This window comes from Nannobrachium achirus, assembly GCF_963921795.1.
Source record: "Nannobrachium achirus genome assembly, chromosome: 15".
Lineage (NCBI taxonomy): Eukaryota > Metazoa > Chordata > Actinopteri > Myctophiformes > Myctophidae > Nannobrachium > Nannobrachium achirus.
Genome location: NC_137822.1, coordinates 17,925,880 through 17,952,659, shown reverse-complemented (window position 1 = coordinate 17,952,659; position 26,780 = coordinate 17,925,880). Strand labels below are relative to the sequence as shown.

Genomic DNA, 26,780 nt, shown 5'->3' with positions numbered 1-26,780 from the left:
TAAATGTCACATTTTATGTGGAGACAATTTCAAAAAGCTCTACACATTTTGTTGTATGCTGTGAAGTACACTAACATATCATGAACAATGTTTTTGGACCACAATTCATGGACCTCAATCCTATTACATGTTATATTTTCTTATTTGGAAAAGTGATACATAAAAAGTGATTATTATGAATGTAAACATAATATTTTGTAAAAGAAAGAATATATACAAAATAATTATAATAATTATAATAATTTTTCCTTCAAAAAGAGGGAAAAAATAAAGTAAACTGGAGCTGGATGGACACTAAATACAATTATTGTTGTGCATCAAAGCCATGCAGTTATATTAGCTTTTCCCCTGTCAAAGATTTATTTTGCAGACTTTTTCTTTAACAAAGGTTTGTCATATCAAAATTACTTTTATGAAATGCTATATATTTTTTCTTGGCTCTTTTTATCTTAAACTGAACCTGAACGACTCCATAACAGACAGAAGTTTAAACAGTGTGGAAGAATAATGTGGACAATTCTCTAAATGATATTTTATCTAGTAGGCCACCTAACACTTGTTTATGTGAGAACTGCTTGTGACGTTACCTCTCATGTTAACACAACATTTAGGGTATTGGATCCATGTGAATGTAAAATCTAGCTGTTCTGTGAAATAGTAAATGATGCAAAAATAACTATTGTATCCTATTCTCTATGTTAAGGTACTGTTTAAAGAGGAGCAGGTTTTACACAGTAGACTACTGTATGTTTAAAGATTCCCAGTTGTTTACCTTTGTCCAGATACCTTATTTAATTTGGTTGTCTTCAATTGTGTGCTTTTGTAAATTACAAAGTCAAACACTGTGCAACTCTGATACTTGTCTAAAAGTACCTACTGTATTTCACGTTTTAGAAACCAGGGAACAATCTATTTGGGGAAAGATTACTGTCTCGGTGGGAAATAATTACCTGCCTTTGGATGTGTTGGAGTTGAAATAACTGTCATCATATTGTAACACAGAATAAATATTAATGCAATATCGATTTACTAAAGGAATGGAAAATGTCTAATCTGTGAACCATGAAAGTTTAGATTTTCTGTTGTTATTTGATGTACTATACTACAGTGTGGCATTGTGTTTCATCTCTACATTGAGAATGTCCTGGTGAGTCAAAATGTATGTACTGTATCTGCACAAAGTGGATACTGCATCAAATATGCACTCATGTAAGTGGCGTTTGGATGCATGTAGTCCAATAAACATGAAAGGAGAGATCCATCCTTTCAACTGTTCTGGTTTCATTTGTAGAGTCAAAGTGAAAACAACATGCACATCAATCTGCTTCTCTCTATTCCGTGGTTCAGGGAATCAAAAAATAAGAAAAAAAGTTAACCCTCAAAAACGAATTGACGTTTCCGTCACAAGTACCTTGAAGAGGGCCCTCGTGACCGAAACGTCAAGGTGCTTTTAATAAATTCAATGCAGAAGTGTGTGTGTGTGTGTGTGTGTGTGTGTGTGTGTGTGTGTGTGTGTGTGTGTGTGTGTGTGTGTGTGTGTGTGTGTGTGTGTGTGTGTGTGTGTGTGTGTGTGTTTTTTTTGGTTCGTTTCATTTTTAAAGTAACTTGAAAGATAATGTCATAATCACAGCATTCGTGCAGAGACCACTGGAGGGGAGTAGCCTACACGTGTTTGGCATAGTGGAAGACTTGTGGGATGGGGATGCTGATTTAAACAGTCACACTTTGCCGGACTCAAACTCATTGCTAGGTGTGACTGCACACCTGTTGTGAATCAACTTCGAAGCACAACAGGATGAATCAGTCCTCCACACATGCACACGCAAGCACACACACACACACACACACACACACACACACACACACACACACACACACACACACACACACACACACACACACACACACACACACACACACACACACACACACACACACACACACACACACACACACACACACACACACACACACACACACACACACACACACACACACACACACACACACACACACAGGGCCTGGACTGTTCAGGCTGAGACAGTCAGGGACTCCGGGTGTGGGGATGACTGATTATCCTGTGTGCATCGATTAACTTGATGCACAATAGGTATGTCATACCTAGCTCAAATGAGTAGCCAGGTGCGACTGCTGAAATCATTCCCCATCCCACCTAGACGTGCTGCAGCATTCAGAATGAGTAACTGGAACCAAAGAGAGAACAATTTAATAAAATGTTGCACAGGGAAAATTTAGACTCTAGAGCTCTCGGCAGTGGCTGTGAAGGGAACATTTCATCAACCCTGGCTAAGGCTTACAACAATGGCAGTATAAAATAAAGTCTGCACACTGTCTAAAATGAAAAGCTCCCAGTCAGGCTTTATTATAGATTATTGATAATCTATAATAAAGCCTGACTGGGAGTTTTCCATTTTAAACAGTGTGCAGACTTTATTTTTATTGCTCGTTTCACTGTTGGTCCCCCACCTGTCAATCTTTTGTCTTAGGAATGCGACAAAAACCACAAAATGTTATTGAACTCAAGTCTCCATGGTGTGAGTAATCTATAGGGGGAAAGATCATTTTGGGGGTGAACTACGTACTCCTTTAAGCCCATAACTGGGAATGCCCATATATATGGACATATTGTGTCAAACTTACATACTTATACAACAATAAACCAATCAAAAATAAAACCGGAAGAAATAGTGAATCGATTAAAAAAAGAACATACGACAAAAGTATGTTTTGAGAAGAAAACGTATGTTTGCTAGTCTGAGATTCTTGGGCTGGGAGTGCAGAGCTGAGGATCCCTGACAGCAAAGCCGGGTCACTTTTGGTTATGAGTCGTAGCAGACACGAGACCCCTGCCTGAGGAGCATCAATAAAATCTAAAGATCAGTTCAAAAACAGACAGGCAACCAAGTGGAGAGAGGTGTTGTTGTGGTCTCGTTAGTCAAGGTCAGGTGTGAGGTCGGGAGTCTGGAGTAGAGGAATTGCTGTAAGAGACGAGACGAGATGAAAGCATGGATGACCTTGTATAAGTCAGCAAAGGATAAAGGCAGGAATTAATTTGAGTAATGTTCCATAGCTGGAGGAAACATCATTGAATCTCACCAGGCTTCTAAACCAAAGCTCAAGTCAAAAGTCACAACTAAGTTACGGGCACCATGCTTATTAGAGGACAAGCTGCCAAGATTACCCTGAATAATGCTGGTTAGGTCTACGGGGCCAAATAAAATGATCTCAGATTGTTTTTGTCGTTCAGCTGGAGGTGACTGTCTGTGAGATCCAACACTTACTGTCGGACAGCACATGCCATCCCTGGGTTTTTAGAGGGATGTACTATAGAGCTGGCTGTCCACATAACAGTGGAAGTGGATGTTTTATCCAGGGTTTATGTAAATAGAAAATAGAGTGGGAACAAGTATGGTTCCCGTGGGGAACATGCACCTAACATGCGAAGGGGACCTGTGATAAAGAGGCCTCTAGTCTATACCATTTTAGTACTTTGTGGTCAATAGGATCAAACATCTAAGATCTAAAAGGATTCTAGCAGTCACCAAAACCAGCTGCTAGGGGATCTGTCGCCTTAATTTGTCTCTGACAGTCGTCCCCCCCCCCCCCCTCGTCTGCGGCTATCTTGCAAACTACTACTCAGATCAATGTCAGATTTCATCTGACAGGATCATCTGTTTCCATCTGCTTTTGTTCTGTGTATTCTTCAGTCACTCCTGCCACCTGCATGTCCTCTCTCACTGAATGCATAAACCTCCTCTTGGGCCTTCCTATTCTTCTCTTGCCTGGCAACTCCATCTTTGGCATCATTTCCCCAATGTAACCCTCATGTCTCCTCCATGTCCAAACCATCTCAACCTAGCCTCTCTTGTTTTATCCCCAAACCTTCTTACCTGGGCTGATCCTCTAGTCTAAGGTAGTAATTTCTCATCCTGTCATCTCTGCCTTCTGTCTTTTCGTCAGTGCCACCGTAGTCACTACTGTCTTATCCATCTTCTCTCTCACACTTGTTTCGAACAAACAAATGAACTAAAAAGAGAATAAGATGAACACTCGTGAGAAAATGAAATCTTCATTAAACCTTCTACTGCCATGTTAGGGCATTAGCTTCCCTAACTGGCCAACCCATCAGCTTGGTGGATTGGCCAAGCTTCCCATGCTGTTTTAACTCACACAACCCCAAAATATTGTCATCACATGCTCCATATTACAGTATGCCTTGCTACTTTCATGTCTATAGGTAAAAATGTCATTGCATATAAAGCTATTATTAATAGGGGGCAAAGCATGTGGTGGCAGTGTGTAGACACCCAATTGGGTTTGTTACTTTTATTATTCAGATGTGTCATGCAGTTGTGTGTGCAGTCACTTTTTAAGAAACTTGATCTGACACTGTTATTATGATGCGCCAACATCAAATGAAATAACATTCACTATTCATAACAAATTCTCTACGCACTTCTTTTCAGAAACAGCACTACATTGCTAGTGGAATAAATATATATTACACTAAAGGTGATGGGCACAATTAACAGGACACTGTGTCAGGGTACGGGGGCTTTCACGTAAGAAGGGCCTAAACACCAGATGGTTGCTTTTATTTCTAGTCATATGAACTATAATACTGTCACACTGCCACAACTCACAAACTTCAACATGGGTTGAAGTTTAGAAGGTTAGATGGTTTGTGGATAAAACAAGAGAGGCTGGGTTGAGATGGTTTGGACATGGAGGAGACATGAGGGGTACATTGGGGAAATTATGCTGAAGATGGAGCTGCAGGCAAGAGGAGAAGAGGAAGGCCAAAGAGGATGTTTATGGATTCAGTGAGCCACAACACAACAGGCACGAAGTAGAATAGATCCACAACAGGAATTGAAGGCTTATGTCAGAGCCTCGCTCAGAGCCCAAAACTTCTAACTTGAACTTGAAAGGAAAAAGTTAACTCACAAGTGATCAAAAGCCAGCTGACAGACTGTACTCTGATGCAACTCACTACCTTCAACAACAGAAACAACACAGACTATAGATTCACATCCGTCATCATTCAAGAGCCAGAAACATCACTGAACTGAACAGGATACATTGCCAGTCAGTCACTGGGCATATAAACAGTGCACACATAGACATCAAAGGGGGCTTGAGCCGTTGCCCTTTTACCCATCTGTAAAAAGTTCCCTCTCCACAACATGAATGCAGTTTTTACTATGGTGAATAAGATGCAAATGTCCCCTTACCCGAAGGCAGCATACAAGAGAATTGCCTTGTCCAAACTCTCCTGAACTGAATGCAGCATCTTATGTTGAAAGATTTGCCCTCTCTGCGAAGAAATCCATGCTGTTATGCCACATCTCCAGTATTCACTTGATTATGTTTAGTTCAGTGTAAAATAGACCTCCAAACTCACAACTTGGAGGTCGGCCCCTGCCTCTCTAAAATTCTCTGCATGTCCCTGGTCCTCATACATGCGTGTGCATTACCATTACCGTCCTCCCCCCCAAAAATAATTAAGCAACATTACACAAGAGGGTGTGCATCAGCCCTGCTTACTTCGACTCGCCGAGCCGAATCACATTAACAAAACACAAAATGACAATAGAGCAACAGCTTTACATTCGTCAGCCGTTGAAAGAATTCTGATTTGTTTTCTGGTTTGCTTTTGATTTATTGTGTGATGTCTATGTGTACGTTTGTCGTTTGGTACTGTTTTTTTGCATGTTTCGCGTGAAATTATTGTTTTCCCTTAGTTTTAGTTTAACCTTTTTTCCCTCCACTGACTGGCACCACCCAAGCTGTGTGATTAAGGACCTGCAGCCAGACTCTCTCAGAGAAGAGAGCGGGTGAGAGAGGAGCTGACCCCTGACTTCTCCAAAAAGGTGCCATAGTTGGTGTTTTAATACTAATCGGTCTTGACACAGCAATTTAGCATTTCAAGTAGCCTGTGTCGGACAGAGGGTCACACATTTATATACACACTGCATACAACACAAGCAGCAGCTCAGCAAATAAATAAAACACAAGGTTCTCTCTGAGAGAGAGAGAGAGAGAGAGAGAGAGAGAGAAGAGAATGAGAATGAATGAATAATGGCCATGAGGAATAGGCTTACATTTGCCAAGTCCAAAACCTCTAGCTTGAACTTAAAGGAAATAGAAAACTCACACATAGGATAATTGAAGTGACCAAGAGCCACATACACTGTAGTGTACCCTGTCACGACTCACCACCTTCAACAGCAGAAGCTACACAACATGCACACTGTAGATTCATATCAGGCTTCATGTCCAGCCACAAATTGTCACTGAAGATGTTTCATCATTAGGTCCCAATTCCAAAAACGTTCCTACCTTGAGCAGTCTTCTACTTGACTTCATCAGTTGAGTATTAGGTGTTGGCCAGGGTCAAACTTTGGAACTCATCATAGAGAGATAGAGCCCCCCTTCTCTTTAGTTTGTCCTTGGACAAGCCCTCCAGCAGCCTGTCATCTCCTGTCATCTCCATCCTCCATGTATCTGCATGGCTAGCTTTGCCAGTTCTTTCATCCCCTGCTGGCAGCTCCCAGTGTCACCGACAGTTACCTGGCTGCCACTTTTTCAATCACCCTTGGTATAGCCACCCATCCCATACAGATGCTTGTTGGTAAGATGCGGTTGATGTTTAGAATTGCACAGCATTCTGGCGTAGCACAGTGGCCAGCGACATCTGTAGGGCAGGCTTCAGGGTCCAGCACTAACAGCCGTATAAGATAACAGACTCTACAGTAGCTGAGAAGAAGCTTACCTTGATATATACTGATATATCAGCCAGTATATGTCAGGGGGAGGCTGGATTTCCACACAATGATATAGACATGCACTTCAGAGCCCTCCATGCAAGTGATTTCCTCACTTTAAGGTTAAGTCAAGGGCATTGCCTCTTGTTGTCATTAGAGGCCGGGGATGGTCTGACAGGTCTGTGAGGGTGTTATAGGTGATGATAACCTCAGTTTGTTGCCATTTAGTGCAAGAACAACCGTGGCACACTCTGACACAACTCTGGTCAGGAGCACCTGTGCCTTCTCTAAATGGTCAGGCAGATTTCATCCATATAGTCTAGAACCCAAGTTTTTGCCGCCCTGTGAGAATGCCAGACTTGGAAACAATACAAAGTCCTGGAGGTTAGGTGCCCCGAAATGGTGTGTTTATTCACAAACACCATACAGTCCAAAGAGAACAAACAGGACATACCAGCAGCCCATGCCATGGAAGTGTCCAGCTCTCCACTCACAGCTCTCTTCTGTTGTCAACTGCAGCACTTTATACCCAGCTGAGCTAATGAGCTTGGACTGCACCATGTTAAGGGGTGTTTTCTAGATCTAGAACATACACAATTAAACATACAATACATACATAAACCCACATATTATAAAAAAGAATCTTCATTAACTGCACAAGTAATGATTTCATCTCAGTACAACAACCTACACACACACCCCCCCCCCCCCCCCCCCCATGCCATCCTGACTACTAGGAGCACACAGTACTGTGAACCTAACCATCACACTTCACATGCTGTTCCACTTCTCTCTCTATATATATATATCGCAAAAATGTAGTGTCAATATTCAAATAAACAATTAAATGTGCAAACATGGGTAACAGTCGAGAACCTCTCTGTTACAACCACCTAATGATAGCCTGCATAAGTGCATAATCTAGGACTATAATGAAGAGGAAGGGGGCGAGGGTACCCTCCTGTAATACCCCTGCCAGGGTGTCAAACTCTGCAATGTTGTCATCTGGGGTCATCACTTTGGCTCTTGTAACCATGTACCTTTTTCACTTTTCAAAGATAATACAACACAAATCTTATATGGGGGTTCCTGGCAAAAATATATATTCAGATGGGGGTCTGCAGCCAAGTACATATTATTTTGGAGGTCCTTGACATGAAAAAGTTTGAGAAAATTCATTCTGTTTCTATGGCTTATTTGTTGTGCATATTGTATTTAGCATTTTGCATTAAGTGGAATATCGCTTGGCCCCCTTTATTGTTGCTCGCTATATTAATTATTATTAGGGCATGCCTCCTGGTGGATTTGCACTCCTCTGAGTGCACCCTTCTTGTTCAAATTCATATGAGCTGCAACAACCTGTTTGAAGCAATGTTTGTACAACCAACCTGTTCGAAGCAAAGTTTGTTTCTCAAGTGTCCAAACTACTACATCTTCTCAAGGTGACTAATAGATTAAATCTGACAAAAGGTTCTTCATTCAATTCGTTGTGCTACTGCCTGTGGGGCCTCCTATTTCTCTAGCTCTTTAAATGTCTGTCTTGTTCTTTGATGATAATGTGGTTTGACATGTTGAGGCGCTGAAAGCCTCTTGGATATAGACAAACCCCAATTTCAGAGTTTTTTTTTTTTTTTTTTTCTTTTTCAAATATAGCAAGTCTTCATTAGAGTGACAGGTCCGTGACTCAGTGGAGGACAACACTCCCACTAGTCCCCTGAGGTCTTCCATCTCACAGCCAGAGCCGACACAGTATCTGGTTCTCCCCTGAGAACACCCGTACACACACTACCAGTTGCTTGACTTAGTGTCAAGAGACTTGAGTATCCATCAAATGACTATAATGTAATTATTGGACAGATCCTCAGTGAGTTGTTGATGAAGATATGAATATGATATAAGTACAGAAACCATATCCTAATAGTCTCTGTGATGGCAGATTTTACCACTTAAATCCTGTTTACCAAGGTCCCCTAGGGCACTGGTTCCCAAACACTGGGTCGGGACCCATTTGTGGGGTAGGAAACTGATATGTAATGCTGTCCTCCTGTTATGTCCAACCAGAGATAATGTATGACACGACTACCTTGTGTGTTCGTTTTGATACTATCAAAACATTACTAAAGTAATCAAATGTAATGGTTACATTACATTAATATTAACAGGTTATGGACCACGGTACTTTTTGATAGTTTGGTAGTTTTCTGGATGAAATCCACTGTGGCAAAAATGAGAAATGGCTGTATTAATAACATTTCATTTTGATTATTAATAAACCCCACTCTAACCATCAAAGACCAGGGAGAACAGAAAGGTTTAAGTCTGGACACAGTGCTTTCTGCAAATCTAAGGTCATATGGTAATGTGTTCTAAGAGTAGGTCCACGGTGACCAAATGCACCCTTACCAGTCCTAGATTTTACTTTCATCTTGGCTAGGAAGCCATTATCTGAAGATCTGAGTGGTCTATGAGCAGTGAACAGGTCAGAGATGGATCTGTGAGCTAGACCTTGGGAGCCTTATAAATAGTAATATGTATTTTTAATTCAATTCTGTCTTTGGCCAATTAAATGAGCTGAGCACAGGAGTAATGTGATGAGTTCTTTTTGTCCTGGTGAGCACTCTGGCTGCATCATTTTGGATGAGCTGGAGGCCTGGAGCCTTCCAAAAGTCATTTGAGGTAATCCAGCAAAGAGGACTTTTACAGTAATGCAACCTGTGACAAATGCATGGATCACTTTTCCAGCCTCTTTCTGACAGTTGTTAATCTTTTTTATAAACAAAGTGTTGATCAAATGCCATCTTATTGTTGTCTTTGTGAATAAATAAGGATATGGGTATGTGCTTAACAAATTATCGACCGGCACTTGCTGTTGCATTCTACCTTGTGCAATGACGAATGCCCAGCTGATTATAGTTTAGTTAGCCAGCTTTCAACTTTCAACCTGGCAACCTTATTTTGGGCACGTTATTGTACATTTTTCCAACATTTAAAAAAAATAGCATATAAAACAAGCTTGTAGATCAAATGGTAAAATATACATGTAGGAAATCGTATTATTCAGATTGAGGTTAATTGGTTGATCCACATTACAAAGGATTTCTCTCAGGGTGTTTCATAATAAAAGTAATTTGTCTGGAAATGCAGCATGAGATAAAAATCTAATTATATGTAAAACGAGTTGCCTTGAATCAATTCATTCCATAGATATTGTAGATGCTAGTTTGTAATAGGTATAGCTGCATGACATCAACACGATTGCAGATTATCACACTAATAGTCATGATGTATATGATTCATTCTACAAATTGCAAGGGCAATGCTGGAGTTTATGGCATGAACATCACACCTTTGTCTCTCACACTTAACATGAACCCTATCCCTATTCTCTCGGACACTTTCTCTATTTGACATAAACAAGCCCTTAGGGCTTTTTGTGTCATCCTTTTAGCATCACTGTATAATCATATACCACTGTATTATTTTCAAACTGTTAATAAAGTATTCAATCAATCAAACGTACAATGAAGTATGGCCTTTAGCAGTGGTTCCCAAACCTTGGGACCAGGCCTGGAATTTCGTCAGTTTAGGGGCAAGGCCAATTGGCCTTTGGTGTTGTCAAATTTTTGAGGGCACAAAGGCCAAGTGCCAGGGCAGGAAGGCCATCATTAAAACAATGATTTTAAGTCCACGCCACAGTCATAATTAATTTAGCTTAAACGTTAAGGTTTAATGTAATACCTTTCAATTAAATAAATATCAAGAACCTGTTTATTTCTGTTTTGCCATGTGCAGTGGTGTAAAGTAACTAAGTACATTTACTTAAGTATTGTACTTAATTGTTTATTGTAATTTTGAGTATTTCTAACACTTACTTCTACTCCACTACATCTCGGATCCAAATATTGTACTTTTACTCCACTACAATTATTTGAAACCTTTAGTTACCAGTTACTTTGCATATATAAATTATAATATTATTAAACATACATGAACCACTTTAGCCCTATTTAGGCTATTTGAAAATAACCAAGCTTATAGAAAAAATAGCAAATCTACAAGCTCAAGATGTGTCGCATAACTATGCGTTGTGAGCTTGTAGATCTGCTATTTTCAAACATTTTGTACTTTTACTTTTGGTAATTTAAGTACATTTTGATACCAATACTTTTGTACTTTTACTCAAGTATATTTTGAATTTGAGGACTTTTACTTGCAACCGGAGTATTTCTACATTGCAGTAGGCTATTGATACTTTTACTTAAGTAAAACATTTGAGTACTTTTTCCACCACTGGCCATGTGTTGTGCACGCACGCACGCACGCACACACACACACACTCCTCCCTCCCGTTCGCGGAGTGATCCTTTCTCAACAATAATGTACTTTCTGACAGCTCAGCCTCTTGGGGAAAGAATAGCTTTTGGTTCCCTTAGTGCTGCATTTTGGTTGTTGTCCTGAGCTCAGCAGAGCTCCGTTTGAAAGCATTCGTTCGCACATTCGGATTTATTCAACAGGCTGCGTTAGATGTAACTCCCGTTTAGCCCGGTGATGTTTTTGTGTTGTATAAACACTGTGTCGCGGGACTCCGGCGGCTCCACTATGCGGCGGCTGCTACTCTGTTCTGTTGCTACTACGAGCGTAAATGGAATCTACTACTGGTCATGTGAGGAGCTCAGCCAACCACGCACTGCTGTTACCGTAATGACTGGAAAATCGCGCAGAGGAAAAAACGGTAAAAAGCAGTTAATGGACTGCTGTGGGTGCCGGGGCACCACGGCCACTGTGGCCGTTTGGGCATGTCATTTTTCGAGGGGCACACGGCCAAAGAGAGGGGCAACGACGGCCATGGCCGTCGTGGCCGCCGTGAATTTCCTGCCCTGCTTGGGACCCAAAAGAGAAATTTGATGTCTCCCCAGGACCTAAACTAGTGAAAATAGCCGATCTTACAAGCTCACGTGTTGGCATGTGACAGCTTGTAGCCAATCAGAAGGCCATAAACGGGCATATGTCCGTCATAGCTTGAGGATTGGTGAGCTTCACCCAATCAGACTATTAATATACGGGTAAGGCATATAAAGGACTTCTGTCCGTCTGTGTGTCTATGTTTACGCCATCCAATGGGAAAACTCTTGAAATAATAGAGTGACGTCATCAACTGGGTGATGACGTCACCATCATCACCATCAACAGCCAATGAGGGAGTGGGCGGAGAGGGCGCAAACCTCTAGTATAAACTAGTAAGACGCCTCAGGGTGATAGGCGACCTCACCCTAAAGGGCGAGACCTCTCCCTAAAGGGCGAGGTCGCACCACAGTGATGTGGACATCATGGATCTCCATATATGGGCATAAAAGGGATTTGTTCCCCTGGCATCGCAGGGATCTCCATATCTCCATATATGAGCATAAAAGGGATTTGTTCCTCCTGGCATCACAGGGATCTCTCTAACAGGGCATCATTAATATTGACTAGAAGCGTCTAGTCGGCGATCTGGCCAACTCGGGAACGATGTAAATAGGGAATGAATGCCCCGCCCTTTAATGCAAACCCCATTATACCTGTTGTCATAGGACCCGTTTTGACCATCTGTTTGCCTGTGTCCATTTATGCCCATATATGGAGATATCTGTTATCTGTCTGTCTGTCAGCGTCCATTTTATGTCCATATATGGAGATCACTGCAGATATAGTTCTGGGTCCATTTTATGCCCATATATGCCCATATATGGAGATATCTGTCTATTTGCGTCCATTTCATGCCCATATATGGAGATCTCTGTATCTGTCTGTCTGTGTCCCTTTATGCCCGTATATGGAGATCTTTGTGATTCTGCGTAAATTTTATATGCCATTTGCGTCCATTTTATGCCCATTTATGGAGATCTCTGTATCCGTCTGTCTGTGTCCCTTTATGCCCGTATATGGAGATCTTTGTGATTCTGCGTCCATTTTATGCCCATATATGCTATATATGGAGATATTCAGATATTTTTTGTTGACTCATGTGGCGTACGTGATGTCAGAGCCTTTTATGAAGTGATGTCACAATGAGTCAGAGCTTTCGCCGATTTCCTCCGGAACAGCCTGATGTCAACAATCAACCCCGCATAAGGAGATTCCGAACGTTTCGCGCACGTTCGGGAAAACCGCGCGTCGGGTCGGGTCGAGACCCGGCACTGCACTCCGTGCCGCGGCGGGGAACGCGCGTGCCGAATCTGAAGCCGGTGGGACGAACGGTTCTCGAGATACGCGGATTACAGACACGCAGAGACTTCTCGCATTTATAGATAGATGACATCAGGGAACTCCATATATGGGCATAAAAGGGATTCTATTAGTGTGACATCACAGTGAAGGCAGAGTGTGATGTCAGAGCGGCAAACTCATTCTGTTAGAGTGGTTCCCCTGACATCACAGTGACATCAGAGGATGATGTCAGAGCAGAAAACCCATAGGCCGTAAAAATGTGTACACGTCTACACGTCCAGACAGACGGACACGGACAAGCTGTGACGTTTCTCATAGTAAACTGCGACCTTTGGTCTCAATAACAAGGCGCGCTCTGCTGGCGCACAAGTAGGCCATACATGGCCACGAGTGCACAAGGCGCAAGTTGGCACCTCGACAGAATGAAGTCTAGTTTTATACTTTGGCTATTCAAAAACAGCAGATACAAGATCATGCTATGATGAAGCTGTATCCAGGGAGAACAGTGAACATTTGTGCAAATATATATATATATGTCACGGTTTGTTAGAGAAACAGTACGGTCGAGAAACGGAGCACTCGTGGTGCGGCACGGGGCGGAACAAGCGGTCGCCACAACAACGTCCTCCAGGCGGAGCCGCTCGATTGTCCACGACATTGCAAGCGGCGCGAAGGCCAGCGGACCTTGGTCCTGCTCTTCGCCCCCGAGCGCCGCAGGCGCGAGTGGCCGCGAAGAGCGGGCTAGGGCCGCGCGGCCGGCGGAGCGCCGCGCGAGTTACGAAGCCGTGGTGAATGCAATCGTTATATTTATGCCCACGATAAACGCTCATAGTAAGCTAATGGCTAAGCTAATGGCTAAGCTAATGGCTAAACACTGCCGAGCTAGGCTAGTAAATAAAGAAAGAGAGTCGCAAACGAGTGACGTCAGCGCCTTCACTAGTGAATGGCTGTCGTTGCCATTTGGTGGTGATTGGTGTGTGGTGAACGACAAAACAAGCGCTCTTACAATGAACGTACTGAGTTACCCAAACATACTGTAACATATATATATATATATATATATATATATATATGATATATGATATATGATATATGATATAGATTTTTATTTTCCAGAAACTTCTTAGGATTTAGAATACTTATATATATTTTTCTAAATCAGCCTCAGGTCTTAATGGGTTAAGTGGTTCTGGCTGTAAATTCAAGACATTGTCTCTCAGCACAGCCACTTGTTACTGGTTGAGGTGAAGGTCTTAAGAGCAGTGAGGAAGGTGAGTGGTGCAGACGTGAAGGACGGTGAGTATACTACCAATTATGGAACCATAAATGTGAGCCGCATACTAATGGCCAGGGTAATGGAAGAGCAGCTTCACAATGTGCAGAAGAAATATAAAAACTTGTCATTCCTCCGAAATGTTAACAATTTTATTACATTGGGTACCTTAATCCCATTACATGGGTACCTTAATTCAATTTTAATTTATCCGAGCTGGCAATCTTTGCCCATGCCCCATCTCTCTAGAGAATCTTTTAACCACACATGCATATCATTCACAAACTATAATTTGTTTGTAAAGCGCCACATTGTTTACTAGAAGATGCATATCAAATAAGTATCCATCAAGGGAGAGCATGGCCCACTGAGTTAAGTCACTAATTGGTGCATAATTGTTTTTCAGTGTGGGGAATAGCATGAACATTATTTGTGTTTTTCTGCACGTCCCATTGGATGCCAAGTGAGCACCAGATAGCTGCTTCTGTGCAGTTGCTCTGCCAGTTGTGTCTGTCAAGTAAGTTAATTACGGTAATTATGAAACCTTGGAATAATGCAACAAAAATCTAAAAATTCTGTATACAATTTCATGTTTTCTCAACCCTATAAACCAATTCAATGCACACGCACACAACGCATCTGTAGAATGTTAGCTGATAATCACAATCTAGGAGTCTAGGAACCATGCAGGTGCTGCCTGTTGTGTCAACTAAATGGCATCATTATGAAACATCCTTGGAATAATACAACACAAATGACATATTGTAAGACAAAATACAAATTTATTTCATGACGTGTACACAACTAAAGGTGTGTGTCTGTCTGTTAAATGGACATTGATTAAATGAATGCATCACTCCTACCACCAAATTGGAGGCGATCTGGAATTGCACTGGCCAAGTACAGCACCTTTTTTTTCCTCCAATGTAAATACGTATTAAAAATAAATCACAATGTGATTTGAATAAGAAAGAAGGTGGACTGGACTAAATACACACTCTACGTGTGACACAATATTTCACAGTAAACAAGAGGGTGTCTAGGAGTTTATTGCCACAATGATTTCCCATCTCGTAAATATGCTTAACAGTGATGACAAATATGTCAGAGAACTTGCTGGAGCTTCTCTGTTTTTAGATCTATAGAGGTGCAAGGTCCCAGGGCTTTCCTGGGCTTTAAATTGAAACCCAGAGGAAAGCTGGACAGTCATTCCCCTGGCTTTGGTGTGTGGTCAGACTGGCCTGATCTGAACGACCTTTGCGGACTTTGAGGCAGTGGATATCTCAGAGCCTCCCGAACCCAATATCTCTGTGAGAGCAACTTTTAATGTTGGAGAAATAGAATACCAACTTCCACTAACAAATGCCAGACTTCACCTCTTGAGGGCACAACAACAGGGACAAAACCCATCACTAGACTCACTGAGTTGAAAATGCAAGGGAAGCTGCCATACCTCCCTGCAGCAGATCACCCTGTCTCCCATGCAGTGTTTAAAGTATAGCTATAGATGAGCATTTTTCTACCTCCACTATAAAATGAAGACTACAGGTTCTACCAACACAGCTTAATCTTTCCATCTGGCTTCCTGACAGTCATGCTCCTCACTGTAAACACCATGGTTCTAATCAGATATGCCATTTAAGATGTCTCAAATCTTAAATGGTTTCCACGCATACTGTATTGGCATGACAGAATAGGGGATCTCATATAAAAAGATATCTGTCCACTTTCAGGTCTTCCAATAGGCATCATAAGCACTCTAAGCATAAATACATTATTCAAGTGTAAGTGTGTGTTGTATGTGTAGATACGTTTCCCACATGGCCATTCTGAATGTACTTGCAACTATCTACAGGTACCGGTATATACATAGGGTAATGAATCTTCTTTTAACCCCATTCAGTGTCTAGTTTGACTTTCCATCCACCTGGAGGAGGAGGCATCAGTGAAGGTGGGAGGTCAGGAATGGAGAGGAGCTGTGGTGGAATATCACTTTCTGTTTGGTTTTCTTCATTACCTTCCTCATCTTTTACATCTCTGTAGGGATAAAAAAAAAAATATATATATCCACAACTTTCCAACATTTGCGCAGAAGGCGAGCGGCATTTCCGGCGTCGCAGCCGAGTGTGATCTACAAGCTCACAACGGTTGCATCTGCGACGCGACGTGAGCTTGTATGTCTGCTGTTAACCGGAAGTGTACCGCAGATAATGCAACAGTAAAGTTTTGCGGAAACAGGTGGATAGAAGGGTTTATTCTATGGTTCATTGTAGGGCTGCATGATTATGGCTAAATGATAATCCTAACCACTTCCAACATTGTGTCCCTATTTTGGGCAATTTCAAAGATCAACCTTTTCAAAAATAGTTGCATAATTTTGATGATTATTGTTTGTTTAGAACAACATTTTCTTTCGTTACATTTTTTACATCTTTGTTACTGCACAAATACAAAGATTCCATCCTATGTCATTGTTCCTCTATGAGCCTGCTGGATAGGGAGATGGGTTGCGTAATTCTCCGGTTATAATATACTTTGGTAAGGAGGTGCAACAGCTGACAAGATGTGCTTGAATTCATTGTCAAGTTTCAGGATCACATAATTGTGGAGCATAAAATCGTGATTTACGATCATTCCTGATTAATTGTGCAGCCGAAGTTCAAGAGTAAATAATTATATCCATGCATGATGAAGTGCTTAATGCATAATGGCCATTCACACCTTCCACTGTCGTTGGCAGGTCTTTTCTTCTCTCTCCTGATGAGCCAGTTCTCTACACTCCACCCAGGGGACTTCTTGTCTGCAGGGTCCTCATTATGTTGCCTTTCAACTGAAAATAACAAAATCACTGCTTTCTTATGGCTAATTAACATTGTCATCTTCAACTAGTGTTGTGCAGCACAGCTGCTTGCTTAACTCTGAAATACCTGGAACGCGCCCGAGTCGCGTTAGATTTGAACCACTTTAACCATTATTTTATGCTTTAACTTTAGAAAAATAGCAGATATACAAGCTCACAGCGCGGCACTGAGTGCCGCGCTGCGAGCTTGTAGATCTATTTTTGAAAAATCGTGAAAATGAATGCAAGTCTTTGAATATCTTTGACACGACTTCTAAATCCTTCCTCTAAATCATGCTGTTCTAAAACCTTTTCATGTCAAGGACCCCCAAAATTACAGGTATTTGGCCACGGACCCCCATCTCAAAATATGTTGTTCCAGGGACCACCCAGAAGCAAATATTTGAGTTACAAATGTTCGCTTTTAAGTAGATATATTCAAAGACTTGCAAAAAAAAATCATGATTTTTCAAAAATAGCAGATCTACAAGCTCGCAGCGCGGCACTCGGTGCAGCGCTGTGAGCTTGTATATCTGCTATTTTTCAATAGTTAAAGCAGTCAATAATCCTAGGCCTAAATGGGTTAATGAAGAGATCAAAATGCTGTATGTAGTGTTATACACTACTGTATAACAGACTACTTGACACTGGTACTGCATGCAATGGATAAGCTAAATGTCATTAAGCATTTAAAAATGTATTTTTGACAATGAAACTATTTATAAAACTGTAATTATCCATTATAGCTATGATGTGATGTACTCTCTGGATTTTAGGTATGACATGATGGCTTTTGAGTACAGAGGAATTTAGTAGATAGCACCATCTTGTGGTCAAAGCTCACCTTCAATTTGCCTTTTAAGGTTTTCCATATCATCTTCTGACATATGAGAAAATCTGCAGTTGGGGCCAAAACCACAATTTCCTAACGCAAACACAAAGAAAATGTAGAATATTATGCACCACCATTTAATAAAAAAGAAAATCTATTTATTGATGGCATGCAGTAGTTCATTATTATACCTGTCTGGAGAAACTTCCTGCAGGGTTTCTTGGCTTTCTCATCGTCCAGAATGGTTGTATAGTCTACACACATCATAATGTGCAAAACGGGAGAACAAACAAACAAATTCCAATAATTAATTACAATCATTTCATCCATAATGATACTTGTAAACTAGAGGTGGAAAAATTGCTGAATTAAGTCAAGCCTACAAAGTACAAAGCTGGAATTTATTCGGTCTAACCTCAATTTCTAAACATTTTTCATATCATATACTAGTCTATGGCGAGCACAAGCCAAGGCTACAGTACAGACATGACTGAAATGCCAACTCATCAAATAAGCATTGTAATAGATGATAAATAAAATAAAAATAAAAGGAATGATTTCCATATTGTGTTGACAAATGCAATGGATGCAAAGTCTTAACTAGAATGAATTAGCCTTCAGGCTATAACATTGTAAACATGTTTGTCCTAGTGATGACAACATGCCACACTACTTTACAATGTTTTCAATGTCACAAAATGTGTCTCCATTCAGCCTGCCATTCTGGTTGCACTGTAATGATGCAATGACAGACCTCTGTTATATCCTTTCCCCCCCATTGTTCCATGCATCACATGACTTCGCAAAACTCGACACGGCGACTCGCTCGCTTGGCGGTGTCTCACGTCCAAAAAGCCGCGAGGGCCATGAACCTTTTACAATAACCCTCCTCGAATTCCCTCCTCGTGCCACCACAGACACTACGGTTCACAACCCTGAAATAAGCGGCGGTTGAGTTGTAGCCATAAATTATAACTTCCAGCAGAGGGTGCTAATATTCGGACGTTTTGTCTCTCCTGGAGTTATAACGCAGAGTCAAATAGCTCTCGCTGGTTGAGCCTCCACGTCCCTAATCGCCTCAAAACATGTTTAAATCATGAAGTTGCTCACCTCATCGTCGAAACAGCTTTATATCTACCTATGAGCCCACTCGTTGGCATGTGTTAGTCCATGTGTTTCTAATAAATTAATGTTTACTAAAACTTCTCCGAGACTCGCGTTTCCTCGTCGGAATCCTTCCGCCTTCAGAACGCTTCAGAACTACAGAACATTGGAATACTTCCGCATACAATAAAACGTCATGTCCTAGTATGAGCGAATCGCAACGGCGATCAACGTCACGTGATATGTTCGGCCATTTTTACCCAAGCAGTTCAAAAACAAGGAAAGCGATGAGACTCGGTGAAGTTTTAGTAAACATTAATTTATTAGAAACATATGGACTAACACATGCCAACGAGTGGGCTCATAGGTAGATATAAAGCTGTTTCGACGATGAGGTGAGCAACTTCATGATTTAAACATGTTTTGAGGCGATTAGGGACGTGGAGGCTCAACCAGCGAGAGCTATTTGACTCTGCGTTATAACTCCAGGAGAGACAAAACGTCCGAATATTAGCACCCTCTGCTGGAAGTTATAATTTATGGCTAGTTGAGTTGGATGGGTTTTATTTCATGACAAAAATAATGTATTTTACAGAGTGGGTGGAGTGCTGAGAGGTTTCCCACCACGGAGAATAGACTTTCACAAGGCAAAACTACCTTTGGTTTGGTGAGTAGTGAAGTAGTTTAGTTTATTTTGACTCAAGTTGAGCACTCGTAGGGGCTGAGAAATCACGGTCTAGTCATTTAGCGACGGGTCTGTCAGAGCGTCAGTGCAGCTGACGCAGTCTGGACCAGAGCTAGGAATCCCATAACTCTGAGTGTACAAATGGAACCAAGCAGTCCATTCTTTGTTTCCATTTGGAACAGGGTGTTCGAAAGGAACCCTGAGGGTCCTGGGGCCCCACTTTGAGAACCACTGAGTTAGCGCGTGCCTCATCATGATGACAGAGATTCACTCTACTGAGCACACCTTAATTGTTACGTTTAAATTTCCCATCTGGATCTCAACGCAGCTTTCATATTTGGAATGCCAGATTCCGATTTGGATGGAAATAGATTATGTGTCATCTCATTTAATCAGTCTGTAACCAATTAGAACTGTAGCCGTCTCAAAGGCGAGCCTTACCTCTAAAATGGTCGAACCAAGCCTTTTTAGCTCTGTGGTGCTGAACACCATTCAGATGTTTTTTCCTATTGTGCATGTTGTCCTGAAAAGAGCGGTCACAGTAGTCACAGTAATAACGCCTCCCCATGGCACACGTTTCGTGTTTAGGCCACACAATTCTCAGCTTTCACTTCCCTGAAACGCAAAAAAACAATAGATTACCTGTTAGTTAATGAAGTATTAAGCACATGCTGAGCTAGCCCTAGAATGTCTCCAATATTCGGTCGATTGACTCTCCGAGTAATCCCTCAGATCTGAGGGATTACTCGGAGAGTCAATCGACCGAATATTGGAGACATTCTAGGGCTAATGCTGAGCTAAATTCAGCGATTAAATCTATTAAAATTGTAAGTGAGATCATGTCCAATGTTGTTTGATTCTGTTGTGCATCCAGTATTGTTATTATTTGTATCTATTATGGCATGATCTGTGATTAAATATATTAAAATAAGAAGCAGACACACACACACACACACACACACACACACACACACACACACACATTTACACACACACACACACACACACACACACACACACACACACACACACACACACACACACACACACACACACACACACACACACACACACAAACAAACACACAAACAAACACACACACACACACACACAAATCTAGCCCTGATCCAGAGCTACCCAAAATCAATCCTCAACCGTGTACAGGTTAGTCACATTAGTTAACTTACCAACAAACGTCCAAGTTCTGCGATCCACATCAGATGGTTAAATAAATTAGTTAGAACAACTTATGTATCATGAGAATGTAAACCTAAACAGTTGTTGCTTTTGCTTCCTTTGTTGTTTAGTATTTCCTCCTCCTCCTCTAGCTCCTCCTCCTCCTCCTTCTTCTTTGGAGGTTGTTTCCCGTAAGCAAACCATCTAGACTTGCATTACCTCCACCAACTGGAATGGAGGGTGGAGCACTAGACCGGATTATTTTATTTTTGGAGCTGTGTGGAACACAAGCTACCCTATACGTGGCCGTGTGTGTAGGTATGTTTGTATGTGGGTCTGTCTGTATGTGGGTCTGTCTGTATGTAGCCTCAAGCCTGTGTAGTACCTTTTATGACCACACATGTTAAGGGAGGGGCGCTGTTTTCAACTGCAATACACACACACACACACACACACACACACACACACACACACACACACAGCTCCACTTCGAACAGAGGTTCGATTTTTTAAGGTTTGTTTAGTTGATTTGAGTTTAAGCATCACATCAGATATTATCATTTTACATGCTACATGTATTCCAAATGTGGGCAAAGAGATATAGAACAGTCAGTGGTTCTCAAAGTGGGGTCCAGGCGTCCAGCCGTCCAGGGACACTCGTCACTCGGGTTCGTTGAGGGGATCCAAATGAACCCTTGCAGCCAAGTTACTCTGATAAATGACCAATGAAACCAATGTTAATCCCTTTTCAAAGTTTTGTGGGGGCCGTTTTTAGCCCAAGGAATGTTTTTCATACAAAACAAATGCTTGCAATGGATTCAGAAGCATTAAAACAAACCCTAGTTAGACCCCTCACTAGGTCAGGGTACTAAAGTATCGTTACCCTGACCTCACTAGCCCTGAATACATGACTATCATACATGATATGATAGTCATGTATTCAGGGCTAGACCCCTCACATGCTACCAGATTTTTGGGGGGGGTCTTTTATAGTGTATACGTACATATAGTAGTAAGTGAATGGGACCCAAATTTATAGCAGCTGTCAAAAATTCCCTTGGGATTTTGCAAACGGAATCATGGAAAATAATCTGAATTTTTCAAAAAATATATAGTTTTCATAATCCCCCGAAACTTTTAACGAAATTACACAGGCGACCACACTAATTTGTACACTCTCAAGTTATGGTCGACGGGTTATGGGGTCGACGGGACCGTCGTGATGGTCGACTCGTGACCATGCTCGTGACCGATAAAGATTGGTCCGTGTCCCACTGTCCCACAAATGGGTCCCGACCCACTGTTTGGGAACCAGCGCAGAAGGAAGTGATCACGACTCACGTCAACTTCTCCCTCTCACTTCCTCTTTCTCTCCCAAAACGTCTCCAACATGACGCTGGCCAAGTCCGTGTACAACCTGCTCTTCAGGAGAACCTCCACCTTCGCCGTGACCATCATGGTCGGCGCTATCTTCTTCGAGCGTATGTTCGACCAGGGAGGAGACGCGATCTTCGAGCAGATGAACCGGGGGGTAAGAACTAGAAGAACACATCTCAACCATCTCCTAGCCTGACCTTCTAGCAGAGGACGAGCTAACCGTTAGCACGATAGGTTAGCTTTGCATTGGCGGCGGCTGAGGCTGGCCGCTGCTGATGTAAGTTCTGTAACCCTGGTAGTGTTTCTCTGAACTTTAGAAATTCAAGGTCTTCCCTTAACTCTAACGGCGTATAAATGGAACCAAATGGACCCGATTTGGTTCCATTTGTTTAGACCACCATAAAGGAACCTTGAGTAGTTGAGAGTCCTGAAATCTATTTTGAGAACCACTGCTTTAACCTGTTACCCATTGTTTTGATTGATTGAAGAATGTATTAGAAGGTTGCATTATATAAGAAAAGGTACAGTTTCATGACAGTACAAATAACTGGTACAAGGTTAACTAAAAGAAGATCCTAGTAAGCTTTTCGGCTTATTTACACAGGAACCCTTTATGTATCTCATAACATTGAATGACAGACGGTTAGAACACAGTAAAGAAAATAGGGAGGGGGGGGAGAGGAACAAGTGTACAAGATACACTACACCACTATGATACCCAAGTACCTGTCAAAATACTTTATAAACATTAAGGATGTCCATAATTACAACACCAGAGGCAGCGCCACAGATCACTTTCAACCCAGAGTCAAAACCAACAAAGGGTCAAACTCTTTTTTTTCTGCTATACCACCAAAATGTGGAAAGCCTTACCGAAGGTCATAAAGGAGTGTGGATCACTAGCATCCTTTAAAATTGCCCTGAAAAATCACTTACAGGCAGCAGCCGTTCGCAACTGGTAAAAAACTAACCTAGCCCAACCCTACCCTCCCCTGCCCCTTCTTTGTATATTCTGTTTGTTTAGACTTACTGTTTTCTTTTTTCTTTTTCTTTACATATCTACTGCATAGTACTGTGTTCTATTTTTCTGTCATTCAATGTTATATGAGATACTTCAATGGTTTCCAGTGGAAATAAGCTTAGTCTTTTCATGGATCTCCTTTTAGTAGACCTTGTACCAGTGAACTGTACTGTCATGAAACTGTACCTTTTCCTATGCAAACTTCTAATAAAGTCTTCAATCAATCAATCAATCAAAAGGAAAATAAAAAGAAATAGAAGCTATTTACAGTGGAATAGGGGATGTAAGTATGGGCTTAGTGTTTCTCAAACTTTAACATTTCAAGGTCTTCCCTTAACTCTGACAGTGTACAAAAATGTAATCAAATGAACCCACTTATAGCCTTTTAAGAGTCAATTTAGACCCCCATAAAGGAACCTTGAAGAGTCCCTGAAATCCACTTTGAGAACCACTGCTTTAACCTGTTGTCCATAGTGTTATAAGAATAAGACAATGTCATTGACTCTGCTCTTCCCGTTTACCCCACAGAAACTCTGGAAACACATCAAACACAACTACGAGCCAAAGGACGACGGTGGCGACGACGACGAATAATGGGGACGTTGGCCTGGTTTTGCGGCAGAATTGAGACGAGGCAGTTGTCATCTGAGAGATGTCCAGTTTCTTTCCTGGATTCCACACCTGAGTCGTCTGGGGAACAACACATGGACAATGTTCTAATCTTAAAATCGTGCTACCAGACGTCCCATGGGAGTTTAGAGACTGGTCAGAATATCATGGACATGGAGTGATGATTCCTGTTTTTTTCTCCATGCCCATGCTCCATGTTTGTCATGCGCCCCATAACTTGTAAATGTACTACTGTTTAAATTAAACGATGTGTAAATGTATGTCACAGATCTCAAGGTTTTAATTTTAAATATAGTTGCATGGTTGTTTTACACAATGAGTTTATCACTGCTACATTTACCACAGCATCCAATGCTTTTTGCTGGCTTAAACAGTGGTGCAAAATGTGTATTCCACTATGTTGGCTCATAAACAGTGGATAGTTCACAGTATAACCATGTTATAATTTGTAATACAATTGATGCCAGGTGTCACCTTAACTGACCTGGCTGGGTGTCAACTGTCAACTGGACTTGAATGACTGCCAAGTGCCAACAAGCAGTTTTAGAAGCTTACCAGTAGATGGAGTTATGTCTCTAAAATAACTGTCTGGTTGAGAGTCTCAACCAGACAGTTATTTTAAATCCACCGATTGATCACTCAAATATTCGATAACAAATATTCTATAATGGATTGGTATACCAAATATAGAAAAAACAAATGTCACATTGTCTCCTTTTATAACTGGGTTAATGTGCCTAATTGTCCACATTTGTTTAACATGTTAAATTTACATGGGGCAGTAATGCATCACCAATTCTGCAAAATACCAGGTTACTGGTAGAGAATGCAGATTGCTGTCATGTCATTTGCAAATGGGACAAAGTAACTTGTTTTCTTACAGGTGGTGGTCCAAATGTGTAATGAAATGGCACCAGTTATGTTAAATATTATTTTGGGGTGGAGCCACTATATTTTGTCCATTAAAATTATAACCATTACCATATCATTGCTGTTGGGCAGAAACTTTGTATCTCCATATTTCTACTTATTACATAACTTTTTTTTATGAATGATAATGAATACCTACTCATCCCGCGGGGGAAATTCAGATATCGCAGCCCAACCCAGCTGCTTTTTTTTATCAGCTTTGACCCAGCTGAACTCAACCCAGTGATGCCCACAAGGGGGAAGGGGAGCAGTGATAGCTGGAGCAGGGAATCGTACCTGCAACCTCTGGGGCCTCCGGAGTCCTAGTTGTGGACACTAACCACTCAGCCACCACTGCTCTCTTTTTTTGTGTGTGTGTGTGTGTGTGTGTGTGCGTGCGTGCGTGCGTGCGTAAAAAATAATGCCTTACATCGTACTACAACAGTGTCACAAAAATGGTAAAAACTAGATCTACAAGCTCTCAATGCTATTTTCACCATTTTAAAATGTTTTTAAAACAATTTTGGACATACAAGGTTTCTGCCCAACAGCGATGACCTATAAACTATGGTTTAGATTTGAGGCACACATGGTTCAGAGCCCACAGGTCTTGAGACTTCCTCTCATATTCAGCAAAAGTGGCCACAGAATCTGTAGATGAAATAAGTTGTCATCAATACACCCATCAATGTGGTGTTGATCATTTTTACACATTTATCAAAGCATTGTCTGTGGTTTATATTTGTAGAAACTAAGGAAACCATCCGTTGGCCATCTGTATTTTTCAACAACAAAAACTAAAGTTGGTTACAACAAGTTAGTCAACCCTTTAAACAAGTAATTCAATTGAAAAATATATACTTATCAGAATAGTAGAACTCTATTCAGTATTGTGAAACAACTTAAAGTGGCTGACAAACGGTGGAGAAGGTGACAACAAGCCCATGTTGGCCACACCCTCCTACGGTCCTTCCTTAGCACTCCTTTGCCTCTTTTGACAACAGGGTTATGCGCTCAACCTCTCCCCGTTTGACTGTATAATAGCCAGGACTTGTTATTATATTAGATTAATCTAAGCTAGTCACTTCCCTGAAAACACTCCCAATTTGTGCAGTCAAAACAGGATTGTAATTGTCTTAAGGCCTCACTGATCTGATCTGTTTAACCAGCAGCTGTTGCGCCTCATACACACAAGCTTGCAGCATGATGTAAACAGAAACCTGAATAAAAGAGGTTTAAATATTGTCCTCAGTCTGGAGTCATTCTCCAAATAGAAATGATGTAGCTACAGGCAACAGGCTGTAATTGATCATACAAGTATGTCCCATTCCCAATCAGTTATATGGTTGAATTTGTTGTGTGCTTGTGATTGTGAATATGTTAACAAAATGAATGGTCAGCCTCCTACTCATTGTGTTTGCCTGCAATGTTAATTTCTTTCTGGTTATAACAAACACATTGTACTGCACAATCAAAGTTAGATTGTTACCTTTTATTTGGCTTTCGTGTCTAACTAAATTATATGTTCCTTATGGCTGAGGACATGTTTCTAATTACTAAAGCATTTTCCATTCCTATCCAGTCAAAGGGTAATGAACAAAATGTTTTCGCACAATAGTTGTAAACTTCAAAATCCCACAGAATGGCAGGCATTTTATTTGTTAGGTTGGTTTAAGAAAATTGTGAATGAAACATACAAAGCTTCTTAGAACAAGTAACATGGGTTGATACAATGTGGAACTATATATTAATAACTTCTCTAAGTGTTTGTTTATGTTACATAAATTGGGTCATTGAGACAAGGTTTACACACAACCCACACGTTTTTCTGCTTCCATCTGCAGAAAACATGCTATTTCCCCCTACTCGTATTAACCCCCCTTCCCCTTTCCTCCACACACAGTCAGGCACACAAAATATAATGGCAACCAGATGTAGA

At 41.2% G+C, this 26,780-nt stretch overlaps 2 protein-coding genes across 2 annotated transcripts; one reads left to right on the top strand and one right to left on the bottom strand.

Annotated features, from left to right (window-relative positions):
- Positions 1 to 14,173: 14,173 nt before the first annotated feature.
- On the bottom strand, positions 14,174 to 21,042 carry zmat5 (zinc finger, matrin-type 5). Its single transcript, XM_080743079.1, has 6 exons — positions 20,916 to 21,042; positions 20,170 to 20,343; positions 18,131 to 18,193; positions 17,952 to 18,032; positions 16,990 to 17,098; positions 14,174 to 16,305 (listed from the first exon to the last, which is right to left on the bottom strand). The coding sequence occupies exons 2-6, from the start codon at positions 20,294 to 20,296 to the stop codon at positions 16,158 to 16,160; spliced, it is 528 nt and encodes a 175-aa protein (XP_080599205.1). The 5' UTR covers positions 20,297 to 20,343; positions 20,916 to 21,042; the 3' UTR covers positions 14,174 to 16,157.
- A 1,241-nt stretch (positions 21,043 to 22,283) lies between these two features.
- LOC308299438 (cytochrome b-c1 complex subunit 9-like) lies at positions 22,284 to 24,192 on the top strand. Its single transcript, XM_080743215.1, has 2 exons — positions 22,284 to 22,435; positions 23,831 to 24,192. Exons 1-2 carry the CDS (start codon positions 22,295 to 22,297, stop codon positions 23,894 to 23,896), a joined length of 207 nt encoding a protein of 68 aa, XP_080599341.1. The 5' UTR covers positions 22,284 to 22,294; the 3' UTR covers positions 23,897 to 24,192.
- The last annotated feature ends 2,588 nt before the right edge of the window (positions 24,193 to 26,780 follow it).

What these genes read in the sequence shown, in the direction of transcription:
- zmat5 (XM_080743079.1), bottom strand. Translation starts at nt 20,296, where the DNA reads ATGGGGAGGCGTTATTACTGTGACTACTGTGACCGCTCTTTTCAGGAC. An exon ending in CAGGAAGTTTCTCCAGACAG is followed by an intron (nt 18,033 to 18,130) that starts GTATAATAATGA and finishes TGTTTGCGTTAG; the next exon opens with GAAATTGTGGTTTTGGCCCC. An exon ending in CCTGCCAACGACAGTGGAAG is followed by an intron (nt 16,306 to 16,989) that starts GTGTGAATGGCC and finishes TTATCCCTACAG; the next exon opens with AGATGTAAAAGATGAGGAAG.
- LOC308299438 (XM_080743215.1), top strand. Translation starts at nt 22,295, where the DNA reads ATGACGCTGGCCAAGTCCGTGTACAACCTGCTCTTCAGGAGAACCTCC. An exon ending in TCGAGCAGATGAACCGGGGG is followed by an intron (nt 22,436 to 23,830) that starts GTAAGAACTAGA and finishes TTTACCCCACAG; the next exon opens with AAACTCTGGAAACACATCAA.